Here is a 15,279-nt window from a genome sequence, read left to right as displayed (position 1 = left end):
CAAGGGAGAATATTTATGCAAGTTCTGCTACTTCCTTTCTACCTCTTGTTGCTTGTGTGATTAAAGATTTGCTCCCATGTGCATTTTGCTGACGACATTGAATTTATTTAACTATTATATGTCCAAATGCAAGCTCTGTCAGTGAAGGATGGGCTTTGATCCACCATTTTGAGTCAGTGGTGATGGTTTTTCAGCCTGTTCTGATGATGTTTGCTGTTTTGTGTTTTTTTCTTTTACATTAACCATGCTGCACTTTTTTTGAAAGAGTTTCCTTTTTTACACAGCTTTTTAAAACAATTTTGGTGTGGTTCAAAAGTGGCTTAATTATATCTACTGTAGGTGGACCTTTCACATAATGTTAATAGTGTAACTCTTTTGGAATGTTGTGGCACATTATTTTTTAAATACAATAGAAGATATGTACTTCTGCCACTGTTGTCTCTCATTTGATCTTCATATGCTGTCATGGCATCTGTGCTGCAGTTTCCTAGCTGGCACTAGAGAACACCTTCTTGATGATAGTAATCTGGTTGAGAGTCAGCTGCCGCTTACTGAGTTCCAACACAGAAATTGAGTTGGGGCTATGATGAACAAGAATGAGTGAGTGCAAGTGTTTCCCTGCCAGAGCTCTGCCCCATGCCAGAACTCTGTCTCCTGCCAGAGTACCGGCCCTCACCAAACCTCCCACCTCCTACAACCCTCACTCCCTCCCTGCCAAATCAAAGGCAAAAATGAATGTCAACCAGTGCTATAACAAGTAAACGTTGACACAAAGATGTGATGAAAAATCATGACAACAGGAAGTACACACCCAATGATTTTAAAATATATGTAAGGAATATGCTATTAACTACTAAAGACACTAGGCTAATGCTTTTTTAATTAATATAAAGATATTTAAAACTAATACAGAACGTTATTGAAATATATGTTGATTTTGTAATTCAGCTCGAAGCCCAGTTTTCTCCCATCTGTCTTCATCCCTTCAAGGAATTTGGACGATTCGTGCCACAAAAACAGAGCAACAGTTTCAAGCAAAATTTGATGAACATCAAGATCTCCATTCAGGTGAAATGCTTCATGTGATTTTTATTGTTTTGCCAACTCCTCAATTTACATGCTGTCTTGAAAATCCTTTAAAAGGCGAGAAAAGAAAATTTCAGAGCTATTTCAACAGAAATATTGCACTGTAAAACATGAAAAGAAGTTCAGTGATGATTATAAGAATGAAGTTCCTCATTGGCTCAAGTTTATCCCGTTGTTTCCTCCCCTTGTTCAGTACCCAGTGACCCCTGCTGCAAGCTCAAGTGTGTAGACATTGGGTTAAGGCAAGTTTGGGCTACGCTGTGATGCGATGCCCACCGTGATAGAATAAGTGACCAGCGGTGACCTTTAGGACTCATGCACAATAGCCAGAAAGGCAAGGTGCCAGATGTGCGCAGGATCTGTAGAAGCTACATTCTACAACGGGGTAAAGGAAAAAGGTCACTGACCATGGGTACTTCAAATGTGCAGTTACCACTTATGTATCCGAAGCAGCAAAGGTGTATTTAATTCTGGAGAGCATTTGTCGTCAAACTTTGTTGTACTTCAATGATTTATATGTGGATTTAGTTTTAAAGTTATCCAAGATATTTCAATCAAATCGCAGCTGAGTGACAAAAGGTTGCAAGTAAGAGCCAAATGCACATAGCTTAAGAAATAAGAGATAGAAGCACAAATTCGGCTTAAAGGGTATGAGGTAGTAGCCATTGTAGTGACCTTGCTGCAACATGCTTCATTCTTCTTACAGCAATCCACTGTGTGCCTTGTTTGGGAATATAATTGCTCCCTTTGCTCCTTTATTAGACAGCATTGTTGGTGCTATAAGTGTAATAGAGTCTGTGTGATTGCTGCAAAGCACGATTGAGAGCTGAATATTCCAGGGTACAGCACATATAGAAAGGACATGGAAATTGAGAAAGGAGCAGGAGTATCAATATTGTTGTTGATAATTATCATATTGAAAGAAGAGATTCCTATAAGGCTGATAGGGCAATGGAAAGACTGGTAGAGTTAAGGAACAGCAAAGCATGCAAGGAGTTGTGTACAACCACCCGACCACAGTGATGGAGTATGTATGGTAGTATGTATAAATATGGAGGTCAGGGAAGCATATAACAGAAACTGATTTTAATGGGGTGGGATGATAATTTTCATGGACAGAGAGTAGCAGAATGGCTGATGTAATAAAGACAATGAATATCTAGAACAGAGTTGTCAAACATACGGGCCAGAATCCGGCCAGCTGAACCTTGCCATCCAGCCCGCCATTCCTCTGTGACTGATAGTGGGCTGCCTGTGGCTGTCCTGTATATATACGTCAGGCGGAGGGGTAGACGGCACTTGCGTCTGAGGGATGGTGTGTGCCTGTCTGGTCACTGTCTGTGAAGGACAGCAGGCTGCCTGGGTGGGGTGAGCACTGATCGGTGGTTCGCAGCGCAGGCTTGTTGGGATCGGCTGCCCTTGCTGTTTTCCCGTGGATCAAGGAGTGGACTGAATGGGAGCGAGAAGCCGTGAACCATTTGCAGCAAACCATGAGCAGTGGGGCAGGGAGCAGCGAACAATGAGGGGGTGCGGAGATCAGTGAACCATAAGCAGGGGGAAGGGAGCAGCGAACAATGAGCTGGGGGGGGTGGGGTGCGGGGAGCAGCAAACCATGAGCGGGGAATAGGGCACAGCGAACCATGAGTGGGGGGCAGAGGGCAGTAAATGGTGAACCATGAGTGGGGGACAGGGAACGGAAAACCATGAGCAGCAAATGATGAGCAGGGAGTGGGAGAGACAGGGGGAGGCTAACACAGAGAGGGAGTGGGAGGGTCACAGAGTTGGAAAGGGGAGAGAGAGGGAAACCCAGAGAGGGGGAGAGACAGAGAGAGAGAAAGAGAGAGACACAGAGAAACGGAGAGAGAGGAGAGAGAAAGAAATCAAGATCACTCCTGACAGATGGACATCTATCCAGAATACTCTGCATCGCTGCATCAAGTGTGCGGGCAGAGATTGATTACTAATGCAAGCAAAAACAATGCCAGGTATCTCTCTAAATCATTGTCCAACATAGTGATGAGAAAGTAAGTCAATAAATAGGGGCGGCGCAGTGGTTAGCACCGCAACCTCACAGCTCCAGGGTCCCGGGTTCGATTCTAGGTACTGCCTGTGCGGAGTTTGCAAGTTCTCCCTGTGACCGCGTGGGTTTTCGCCGGGTGCTCCGGTTTCCTCCCACAGCCAAAGATTTGCAGGCTGATAGGTAAATTGGCCATTGTAAATTGCCCCTAGTGTAGGTAGGTGGTAGGGAATATGGGATTACTGCAGGGGTAGTATAAATGGGTGGTTGTTGGTCGGCACAGACTCGGTGGGCCGAAGGGCCTGTTGCAGTGCTGTATCAATAAATAAATAAATTTGTCTTCCCATTTAAAGCTTCTTCACAAAAATGCATATTAGTTGTTGTTTTGATTAATAGTAAGAGACATTTTTAATGCTTTTTTTTCCTGAAATTTTCTCACTGGCCCCCTGTGTCGGACACAAATTGTATTGTGCCCCCCCCCCCCCCCCCCCACCACCTACACAAAAAGTTTAGACACTCCTAATCTAGAATGCACTTCATACCATTTTTGAGAACAGTAGGCCAAACCAGAATTAGTTCACATTTTAACAGTAATGGAGCATTATGCAAATAGTGACCACTATACCATTGATACTAGATTTGAGAGGGAGAAGGGAGAGTCACAAAGCAAAGCTCTAAAATAAGTAAGGCAAACTTTAAAGGAATGAGAAATAAATTGACCACAGTAAATTGGACTTAACTGTTAATATGTTAACCTACAAATATACAGTGGGAAATATTCAGAAATGTATTTGGTATAATACAAAACCAGTGCATTCCAATAAAATGAGGTAAGAGACAGTATAGAGCTGAAAGAAAAGGCAAGGAAAACTATGAAAAGCAACAAAGGGATACAAAGGAAGTAACAAGGGGTGTAAAAAGGAAATATACAAAAAAAATTGCAAAGCATATTTATTTATTTAAAGATACAGCACTGAAACAAGCCCTTCGGCCCACCAAGTCTGTGCCGACCATCAACCACCCATTTATACTAATCCTACATTAATCCCATATTCCTACCACATCCCCACCTTCCTTCAATTCCCCTACCACCTACCTATACTAGGGGCAATTTACAATGGCCAATTTACCTATCAACCTGCAAGTCTTTTGGCTGTGGGAGGAAACCGGAGCACCCGGCGAAAACCCACGCAGTCACAGGGAGAACTTGCAAACTCCACACAGGCAGTACCCTGAATTGAACCCGGGTCGCTGGAGCTGTGAGGCTGCGGTGCTAACCACTGCTGCCCTATCAACCCTAACATTAATTTTTTTACAAATATATCATAATAGGAACATAGGAGCAGGAGTAGGCCATTCAATCCAACAAGCCTGCTCCGCCATTCAATATGATCATGACTGATCATCCACTTCAATGCCTTTTTCCCATACTATCCCCATATCCCTTTATGTCATTGGCATTTAGAAATCTGTCAATCTCTTTTTTAAACATACTCAATGACTGAGCTTCCACAGCCTTTAGGGATAGAGAATTCCAAAGATGAGTAATAAGGAAGTGGCAGACTTGTTAAATGAATACTTTGGGTGGAATTTTATGGGCCCTGCAAGAGCAGCTTTGGCGGCGTGTGGGGTGATTTAGTCAAGCGTGAGTTATTTTCTTGGCTTTCCGATGGTGGGATTTTTTTCCAAAATTAAGTCAGCGGTATGGTTTTAGCAGTCTGGGGTTCCCCCTGCATGGTGGTGGATTGCAAAATTGCATTCATTTCCAGACCATAAATACTCATTACCCTACACTTTGTTCAAATTAAGTCCTACCTACAAGGTTAAGTTGGCGGCGAGCAGTATTCCCGTGCCGCCCAGTTCACGCATGTTTAAATTTTGTGCAGTTGTGTCTGAGGTCAGTGTTTTACTTTCTTGAACTCATTGGCACTAGGAACAGCAACATTGGAATGCATGTTTGGCTCCAGGCTTGGCAGCACCAAGAGCGATTCTTCTCAGGATGGCAGCCAAGGCATGGGGGTGGGGTGCATGGTGGAACAGGAGAGGGTACTTGGGGAGGACAGGGTGGAGTTACTGCGTGCATGGAGGAGCAGGGGAAGGAGGACGGGAGGACAGGGAGGGGTGATCGGATGCATGGAGGAGGAGGGGAGCTTTCAGGGTGTGTAGTGGATGTTATTGCTGCTGAAGCTGGATGTGGGAAACTGCAGGGGTGGTGGATTAATGGTGGTTTGAGCATTAGAGTCAACAGATGGTCATGAGGGGCCTAAAGAGAGGGATGAGTGCTGTCAACATCGGGGACTTGTGGGGCGAATTCAGGACACTGGCTGGCAGAGGGAACAGTCACAGCTAATGGGGAGAAATGGATACTGCAGGGGGGGAAGATCGAGGCTTAGCCTTGGGTATTCTACAACATCATAGGGAGGGAACGGGTCTCGGCAATAACATCAAGGTGGATTTGAGGAGAATCAAGGGTCAGAATCGGCTTGTCAGTGGTAACAGGAGTAGGAAGGGGGGGAGGGATGGCATGAATAGATTGATGGCACTATCCAAGGTAATGGGGGGAGATTCAATGGTAACTGGGAAGGATTAAGGTTACATTGGGTGGGTCAAGGGTGATGGGTGCAGGCTGCAATTTTGCAGGAGGAGGTTGGAAAGTGAGGAGACTTGCCTTAAATTATAAATGCACTATTTTCTCCAACAATAATGCAAACCACGTGGCCACTCAAGGATTGCAAGGAGATTGGGAGGAGACAAATGATAGTGGGTGGGACACCTGGCTGCAATTTTAAGGCACATAAGAGTGAACTGCTCATTGCCTCAGTGGTCCAGCTGACTGGCAACCCAGGGCTAAATTAGAATGCTCTGCTTCCATTATTTGAAAAGCTGCAGGGACCTGGGTCTCATACATCCAGTTTGTCTACAGACATGGGAAGAAGAGCAAAGGGAGTGACTAAGGAGAGCTCTTTTCCATCCTGATGACTATGAAGCGGGTGAGGAGGAGGACAACGATGCTGTAAAAAAATATATGGGCCATGGAGAGACATGCAAGGGACATCAGGGAGAATCTTATTTTGAACATTTCGGCCAACATTAAGCCACTTCATAAAGGAACGTTGGGAGAACAAAAAAAATCTGCAAATATGTTTTCATACGCCTGAGGTCTTATTCATTGCTGTAGTCAAAAAGGACTCTTCTGACAACAGCACATGAAAGTGCAGTGAAGATGTGCCTAACAGCCTGTATGCTATCAACTTCATTAAAAGAAACCTGTGGCTCCATTGGAAAAATAGCCCTGCATCAAGGCATTAACCCATACACATAGGAAGCTACAGCGTTGCAGCACTTTGATGTGACTCGCAAATCAAATCTTCTCAGGGCTACAATGGAACCAAAAACACACCAATGTAAGGAAAGTAAAGGTGTGACTGCAGAACCACAAATGTAAGGCTTGTTGGTGGTGAGAGAAGTGAAACATCTTCAAACGGCAAACATCCATCATTGAAGACTGAAGGCTGAAATAGCAATGATAAATGGACACTGGACACTTTCCGAAATGCTTTGCAAGCATTAATGCATTCCTGCCATAGGCCTCCAATAAACAGTTTCCTTTGCATCTGAAACAAAGCAAATGATTTGTGGGAGTTGATCAAATTTTAAAGTAAATAAACATGCATTTAAACTTATGGAAGAATTGCGCAATATTTACAGCACCCATGCCACCTATGTGCTCAAAACTGTTTCTTTTTCCGTTTTCTACCACTACGTCTAGGTGCGACCCTGACATTAGCAGCTGAGGTGGAGGCAGTCTGCGCAGTGCACTGCCCCGTTGCTGTGAATGACGGTAGTGAGTGTCCTCTGGAGGAACGGGGCCTTGATGGCTCCATCTTACTGGTGGTCTGCAATACTGGTGCTTGAGTATCTCCCATGAGCTTGCCTGCTGGAGGTAAGGGGGTCAATGTTGGGGTGGAGGACGAGACGCCGCTTACCCTGGCATGTCCTGAGAGGAAGGCTCCAGAGCAGCTGGCACGTGCTCATTCTCAATTTGGGTGCATGATAGCACCTGCCTGTCTCCCTGAAGGGAAGGAGCATCCTTAGGGAGGTCCAGGTTCCTCGTCCCCCTCTTGCTTAGACTCTGCTGCGTGGAGTTCATGGCTACAACGATGGAGTGCAGGTCAGAGTGGATATGACTTCAGTGCTCAACCAGGCTCGCCATGGAGCTCGCCAAACTGTCGACCAAAGAAACCATTTTCTCATATGCCTGGGACATGGTAAACGTCATGGCCTGCATGGACCCCTCTGTGGCACGTGCAAAGCCATGCATGACCTCCGGTATCTACGACAAATTTTCCACATGTCTTTGCTGCACATCCAGTAGGTTTCTCATAGCAACAAGCAGAGGATCATCATGAGTTTAAGGCTGAGCAGGGGCCTGGTCCCCACCAGTCCTCCAGTTGTCAGGAGACCCAGCTGGCACATGCTCTCTCAGCTGCTGGGACGTGTCTGTATCATGCACACCAGATTATGCCCCGATTCTAACATTAAACCACCCCCCACGGACCATGTGGATGTATCTGTGCTGTCAGAGGTGGAAGAAGAGGCAGTTGACGGTGCACCCTCTGAGGCATTGGCTTCATCTTCCTCCCCAGAGAAGGAGACTTGGACCTCGCAGTGTTCTGTGGCTCAAGTGTGGGCACCTGCAGTGGAGACACAAACAGAGGCACATTAAGCATCAGCTGAAATCACTTCACACACTTTCCTTCGGTGTGCACATATGGCTGCAGGACTGAAGTTGATGCCTTGAGGATCCTGACTTGCCATCTGCAATTACCCTGCCTTCCTCCTCTGTCACAATTTCTGGCGCCTCCCCCTCAGCTGGTGTCAGCACCCTGATGTCTGGGTCATCTCCATGGTCCAAGAGGACATAGACAGGCTAGTGGAATTGACGGAAAGTGGCAGGTGAAATTTAATGTAGAAAAGTGTGAAGTGATTATTTTGGTAAGAGGAATGGGGAAGGGCATTATAAATTAAAGGGTACAATTCTAAAGCGGGTGCAGGAGCAGAGGGACCTGGGGGTATATGTGCACAAATTATTGAAGGTTGCAGGGCAGGTTAAGAGAGCAGTTAATAAAACACACGGGGTCCCATGCTTTATAAATAGGGACATAGAGTACAAAAACAAGAAAGTTATGATAACCCTGTATAAAACACTGGTTTGGCCTCAACTGGAATATTGTGTTCAGTTCTGGACACTATATTTCAGAAAGATATTAAGGCATTAAGAGGGGGTGCAGAAAAGATTCACGAGAATGGTTCCAGGGATGAGGAACTTCAGTTGCAATAGGTTGAAGAAGCTGGTGCTGTTCTCCTTGGAGAAGATTAAGAGGAGATTTGATAGAGGTGTTCAAAATCAAGAGGGGGACTGGGCAGAGTAGATAGAGAGAAACTATTCCCATTAGCACAAGGATTCAGAACAAGAGGACACCGATTTAAGGTGATTGGCAAGCAACGGCGAAATGAGAAAAAACTTTTTTATGCACAAGTGGTTAGGATCTAGATTGCACTGTCTGAGAGAGTGGTGGAGGCAGATTCATTCGAGGCCTTCAAAAGAGCATTGAATAATAATCTGAAGAGAAAAATTTGCAGGGCTATGGGGAAAAGGGAGGACTAGATGAGTTGCTGTTGCAGAGAGCTGGCACAGACATGACAGGCCGAATGGCCTCCTTCTGTGCTGTAGCCATTCTGTGACTCTACGAAAGTAGTCAATGGGTCTATCTAGTTTATAAAGTCATTTTCAGTTATTTAAAATCAGGTTACTCACAGGTGGTGAACTCGATACTCATTAAAAATGCTTATTTCTTGTGATAAACATAATTTTAGCTGTATTAATAATAGAAGTTGCCACTCCAAAATGCATTATTTTTAATGCAAGGAGTAAAAAACAAATAATTATGTCTGAAACACTACCCGATTTTGTTGGTTCATCGAGGATTTGTGATTATGCAAATGATTTGTGTGGAAACTGGAACCCTAACTTCTCTTTGGGAAACTAGTGCAATTTCAAGTGCAATTTGCGCCCAGATTGCTGCTCGCATCCAAAGCTGAAACTCTATCCTCTGATCTATTTTTGGTTGCGGTGTTCAAGTCTTGGCTTCTCAAGTTCATGATTTGTAACCTAGCGGATTTAATTGGTTTGGTTCAACTCTTTACTTCCGAGAAGCAAGTCTTAATCATTTCATGTGCAGTGATTGCTTAACAAAATGTATTTTTACCGACAGGTATTTCAAACTTTTGTTTGATGGTCTGTGTGTTTATGTGAATACATGTGTGTGTCTGTGTGTAAATTAATGTTTGTGTAAACAATTACATTGATGTTCACTTAGAACTAAAGTTTTTTTTTACTGTTGAACAATGTAAACATAAATTGAGAAAATAGAGAAACGTACATTGTTTGTGTTGGCTCTGATAAATAAATTGGAATAAAAAGTGGGGAAAAAAAGCATTTATGGATCTCAAATTGCTGATGTTGGGTTTGGGTGATTACCCACCTATGAATGGAAGTGCTGCTGTCATAGAAATGTTACCTTTTGTGGTCTCATTTCTGTTTTTCTTTGTATAGTTCAGATGGTTACGTTTCAAGAATGTAATTGCTGCCATCACTAGTCTCAACTTGTATTGATAAAAAACTGTGCTCAGAAAGCCCTTCAACTTTCCAGTTGCATAGCTACAGTGGAGAACTGTCAAGTTGCCCACATTTATGTGTGTGGGTAATTAATTTACTGGCAAAACTTGCTTGCATTAAGAAATTATTGTCTGGTTGCCAGCTTCACTCATCATATATAAACTAAAATTGAGATTGTTTGTGGTGAAACACATTTGCCTTCAGCTATTGATACAGCTGTGCTTTAGTGTTCAGTGTTCGTGTTCATCAAAATCTTTTCAATTATGTACCTGTTTGACATCAGATTTAAGATTTCTTCTTCCTCACCCCAGTAAATGTTGAACCTATTAGAAACATAAAGTATTTACCAGCAAATGCAATGCCAGGTGATGTCATAGACTGACTGTGAAAATTAAGGGGAATGTGGTATATTTGGTTAATAAAAATAAAATACTGCAGATCCTGGAAATCTGAAATAAAAACAGAAAGTGCTGGAAATACTAAGCTGATCTGGCAGCATCTGTGGAGAGAGAGGGACAGAGTTAATATTTCAAGTCGACGACCTTTCATCAGAACTGATTTATATTTTGTGCATAAAACTTTGTTCTGATGAAAGGTCATCGACCTGAAATGTTAACTCTGTTTCTCTCTCCACAGATGGTATATTTGATCTTAGTTTGTAGCAGCCACACACTATACTGTGGAAAAACCTTTTGGAAACATCGTTGATGCAGAAGCTGTGCATTTCATTGTGTAAACTAGCGAATCTTGCACCACATTGCTCACCACATGGTGAGTAGGGAATTTGCTTGTTTGAAATTTGGACCGATCAAGTAGTAACAAGAAATCTCGAGCCATGCTCGGCTGTCAGTTTCAGAAATTTGCTGATGGAGGGTTTGGTAAACAGTGTGACTAAGAGTGCCAGCAGTTATCTTAGTGGGAATATGCATCCTTCTTCTTGCAGGCTGCTGTGCACCTCAACTGAAGACGTATGTGCTGCTTCTCCTTCCTTATTAGACACCATTGTTGGTGCTGCAAGTGTAATGACTGGGTGGTAGTGCTAAGCATGTAACTGATGATGCCAAATATAAAGCCAGCAAGAGCATTGGTTTCATTTTACAGAGTCAAAACTTCAATAACATAGATGAAAATGTTTACAGCTTTGATTTCAATTATCTTAATTAGCCCCAGCCCAGATTTATATCTTGTGCTTAAAGCTGTGTTCTGAATTGTTTTGACAACGTAGTAAAGTGTATTTCACTGTGATTGTCTTTAGCTTTATTTCCTTTTTTTCTGCAGAGACATGGTTTCTTTTTCTGTCCACTTCACGGTGGCTTGCTGTTCGATTAGATGCACTTTGTGCAGTTTTCGTTAGCACTGTTGCTTTTGGTTCTATTTTAATTGCAAACCGTAAGTAGGAATTTCAGCTCTTTACAGTGTAATTGGTATTGTAATTTATGGATATAATTATAAATGTATAGTTTAGCTATTTAGTTAAAATTCTACTGGAAAACTGACTGTTAAACTAGATTTCTTTTGTTAAAATTTGTTCTTTATTCCTTTTTTGTCCTACATTTGTTGTGCATTACTTAAGGAGGAGTAGCAGGTAAGTTGAATATCGAAATATGTGGAGTGCTCATGTGTTCTTCTGGTTGATATGACCACTAACTGGGAATTTCAGTGCTATTAACCTACAAGCTTTGAACAAGATCATGACTTCATGCTATGGTACTGACAGTTTGGGCCAGGCATTATGTTATGTTCATTTACATAGAGCACTTAGGTTATTTTCTGTTTTGAGAAACCATGGTGAGGGGGCCAAGGTCCAGAGTGCAGAACACGATTGAGGGACACCCCCGCCTCCCAACCGACCCCTGGGATCCAAGACGCCCCCCTCCCCTTAAACGGCCACCCTAGCCTCACCAGGGCACGACTGCTCCCCCTGTTGAGACAACCCAAACTTACCCACTCTCTCGGGTCCATGGCGTTGGCTGGGCTGCAGTACCAGCAGTGGCCACTGCTCCTGGTAGTGCTGCTGAGACTAAGAGCTGCCGGCCCACTGATTGGCTGGCAGCTCACTGAAGCGGGACCTCCTCCCTCAAGTGGATGGAAGTCCCGCCTCGGGCCAATTAAAGCCTGGGGATCTGTAAAATACGGGACGGATCCCCAGGCTGGGCGGAAGCAGGTTCGTCACCGACATTTACGTCAGAGTCCGGCTCCTGTCCGCCCACTGTAAAATTCGGGCAGTGTGTTTTCTTTGAGTTTATTTTAATTTTAATTTGCATATTGGTATTGCATGCGTACAAAGCAAGCGTGTGCCCAAATGTGCAAACTTTAAAAAACTAAGCAAATGGAATTGAAGGTGGTGGGGGGGGGGGGAGGGGATGGTGATAGTATAATTAAATGGTATGGGCAGCACCTCTTGCATGCAGAGCTCGTATAGGTAGCATTTATTCTCTAGACTTGACTATTCCAATACACTCCTGGCCAGCCTCCCATCTTCTACTCTCCATAAACTGTGCGGGCACGATGGGCCGAATAGCCTACTTCTGCACTGTAATGATTCTGTGAGGCCACAACACATTATTTAAAGTTTTCCCACTTACTAATACAGGCAATCATACAGAGAAATGTCGAAGAAGTGAAGGACCTTGGAGTGAATGTCCACAGATCCCTGAAGGTAGCAGGGCAGGCTATAAGGTGGTTAAGAAGGCACATGGAATCCTTTCCTTTATTAGCCGAGGTATTGAATGTAAGAGTAGGGAGGCTATGCTGTATAAATCATTGGTTAGGCCACAACTTGAGTACTGTGTGCAGTTCAGGTCAGCTCATTACAGAAAGGATGTAATTGCACAAGAGAGGGTACAGAGGAGATTTACGAGGATGTTGCCGGGTCTGGCAAAATGAGGAAAGATTGGAAAGGCTGGGGTTGTTCTCCTTGTAGCAGAGAAGACTGAGGGGAGATCTGATTGAAATGTGCAAAATTTTGAGGGACCTGGTTAGAGTGGAGGTGAAGGGCCTATTTATCTTAGCAGAGAGGTTAGTGACTTAGATTTAAAGTGATTGGTAGAAAGATTAGAGGAGAGATGAAGAAACATTTTTTCATCCAGAGGGTGGTGGGGATCTGGAACCCACTTCCTGAAAGGGTAGTTGAGGGAGAAACCCTTAACTCATTCAAAAGGAGTCTGGATATGCACCTCAAGAGCCGTAATCTGCAGGACCAAATGCTGGAAGGTTGGATTAGATTGGGTGGATCGTTATTCAGCCAGCACAGACATGATGGGCCAAGTGGCCTCTTTCTGTGCCGTAAACTTTCTATGATTCTACGATTCTAAGTCTTAATTAGGAATGAAGTAAAACATAAATACATAGATCGAATTTTAAAAGTCCCCTTTTTACTTAGCATCTCACACTCACAGACACACACATCAGTTAACCAAAAAAAAAAGGGATTTTTGGATCAGAGCTCTGTTATAGACAAAAAAAATACCCGGGCAGATCACTTGCCCACCCCTGAAGAAAACAACAGATGAGACAGGCGGCACTAAAACTGGCACACAGTCCAACCTCTGAGCATACACAGACAGGAGATCACCCCGAGAACAGTTCTCTTCAGGCAGCGCCGAGAAGCAACTCTAGCAGACCCTCCTCACAGACAGGGGATGAGATGAATCGACACAGTGAACTTCAGAGTCTTTTATGGAATTTCTGGAAAATGCGATGGGTTGTAGTCTTCTGTTCTTCCTTGGAATTCTCTCCTTCTTCTGCAACAGGCTTGACTTTATCCCACTCCGGAAGGTAAAGCACACTCACACTGATGTCAACAGCAGACTTAATTTTATCTCACTCCAGAAGGTAAAACCACACCGACTGACTTACAACTAGAAAGCTTGTAAGTTTTGTGACCTCGCAGATGTGCTGTGTTGCTACTGGGCTTGTCCAGTCAAAGGAGCATTTGTCACTTCTCTGCCCCTGTTACTAGGGTTTCTGCCTATCTCCAAACTGAGTCATGTGACAACCAGCAACACTGTTGCCAAATTAGTTCTTTCAGTGCCCTCTTGATTAAAAACATTTATTCAGTTTAACTATAAATTGCTTCAAAAATAGTTTTAACAAAAAAAATCACTTTCATAACACCTCCACCCTTGGAGAAATGAAACGCCATTTTTAAATGTGTTTCATTACAAAGTGTGGGGAGAATAGAAAGCACATTTTCGCACTCACTCATTCACTCTCTTCTTGTAGTCAATAAAAGTCTGCTCTGTACCCGCTTATCATTTTAAATAACTTAAACAAAGTTCAATAAAGCATCTGCAAAACATTATTTTTACCCTCAATGTGGAAAATCTTTAAGTGATAAGGTTGAAAGAGTAAGCTCCATCGGAGTAGTCTGACATTCTGATTTTTAAATTTTCCGACAAAGACTATCACCAAATCAGCCGACTGCAACCTTCCAAACAGAACTCCCTACCAGTTGTTTCAGGCGAAGAATTGGGTAGAAGTCTGCCTTTGTTACCTCATTAACTTTTCTGTAGTCTATACAGAGCCTGGTTGAACTGTCAGGTTTAGGCACTAATACTACTGGTGAACTCCAGCTGCTTTGACTGGGTTCTATTAGGTGGTTCTCCAACATGTATTGGATTTCTGCTTTTACCTGGACTTGTTTCTCTGGACTTAAGCGGTAAGGATGTTGTTTTATATGAACTGATTCCCCTATATCCACATCATGTGTGGCTAAGGTTGTACATCCTAACTCTTTTAAATGCTGTGAGTAGCCTTGTTATGTCTTCTGAAATAAAAACAAGAAATGCTGGAACCACTCAGCAAGTCTGGCAGCATCTGTGAAAAGAGAAGCAGAGTTAACGTTTTGGGTCAGTGACCCTTCTTCGGAACTGACAAATATTAGAAAAGTGACAGCCCCCCATTTTACTTTCATTTTTAGTTATTTTTTCTTCCTTGCTTTTACATTCTTTTTTACATTTTTTACAATCTTTTTTTGCATTTATTTCATTTCATCTTAGTTTGTTCAGTTTGCTTACCCACTGTTTTTTTTTTCAGGTTTGCACTTGCACAATATTCAGTGTATTAACACCTAATCTGTACTAATGCTTTGTCTTTCAACACACCATTAACATATTGTTTGCCTTTGCTCCGTGACCTTTTGGTCAGCTATGTGGCCTGGTCCAATCTAGACCTCCTTTGTTATCTCTTGCCCCACCCCCACCTCACTTGCTTATAACCTGTGACTTTTCTAATATTTGTCAGTTCCGAAGAAGGGTCACTGACCCAAAACGTTAACTCTGCTTCTCTTTTCACAGATGCTGCCAGACCTGCTGAGTGGTTCCAGCATTTCTTGTTTTTATTTCAGATTTCCAGCATCTGCAGTATTTTGCTTTTATCTTGTTAGGTCTTCTCTTTAGTTTGCATCTAAAATCAAAGCATAGTGTCCAATCTCCTTAGCAATTCAGTATTAGCTAACTGGATAGTAGGAGGTTCAATTTGAGAATTGTCTGGACCT

The 15,279-nt window shown here is 43.2% G+C and overlaps 1 protein-coding gene across 4 annotated transcripts in view; it reads left to right on the top strand.

Annotated features, from left to right (window-relative positions):
- abcc4 (ATP binding cassette subfamily C member 4 (PEL blood group)) overlaps positions 1 to 15,279 on the top strand; it is a 566,891-nt gene that overhangs the window by 381,765 nt on the left and 169,847 nt on the right. For all 4 annotated transcript variants that reach the window (XM_068034379.1, XM_068034378.1, XM_068034377.1 and 1 more), the window contains exons 22-23: positions 949 to 1,068; positions 11,061 to 11,171. In XM_068034379.1, coding sequence (XP_067890480.1) covers positions 949 to 1,068; positions 11,061 to 11,171 — 231 coding nt within the window. The remainder of the gene's footprint in view (positions 1 to 948; positions 1,069 to 11,060; positions 11,172 to 15,279) is intronic.

Source organism: Heterodontus francisci, chromosome 6 (genome assembly GCF_036365525.1).
Source record: "Heterodontus francisci isolate sHetFra1 chromosome 6, sHetFra1.hap1, whole genome shotgun sequence".
Taxonomy (NCBI): domain Eukaryota; kingdom Metazoa; phylum Chordata; class Chondrichthyes; order Heterodontiformes; family Heterodontidae; genus Heterodontus; species Heterodontus francisci.
Note: the sequence above shows the minus strand (reverse complement) of the source record. Positions and strands in the feature narration are given on the sequence as shown.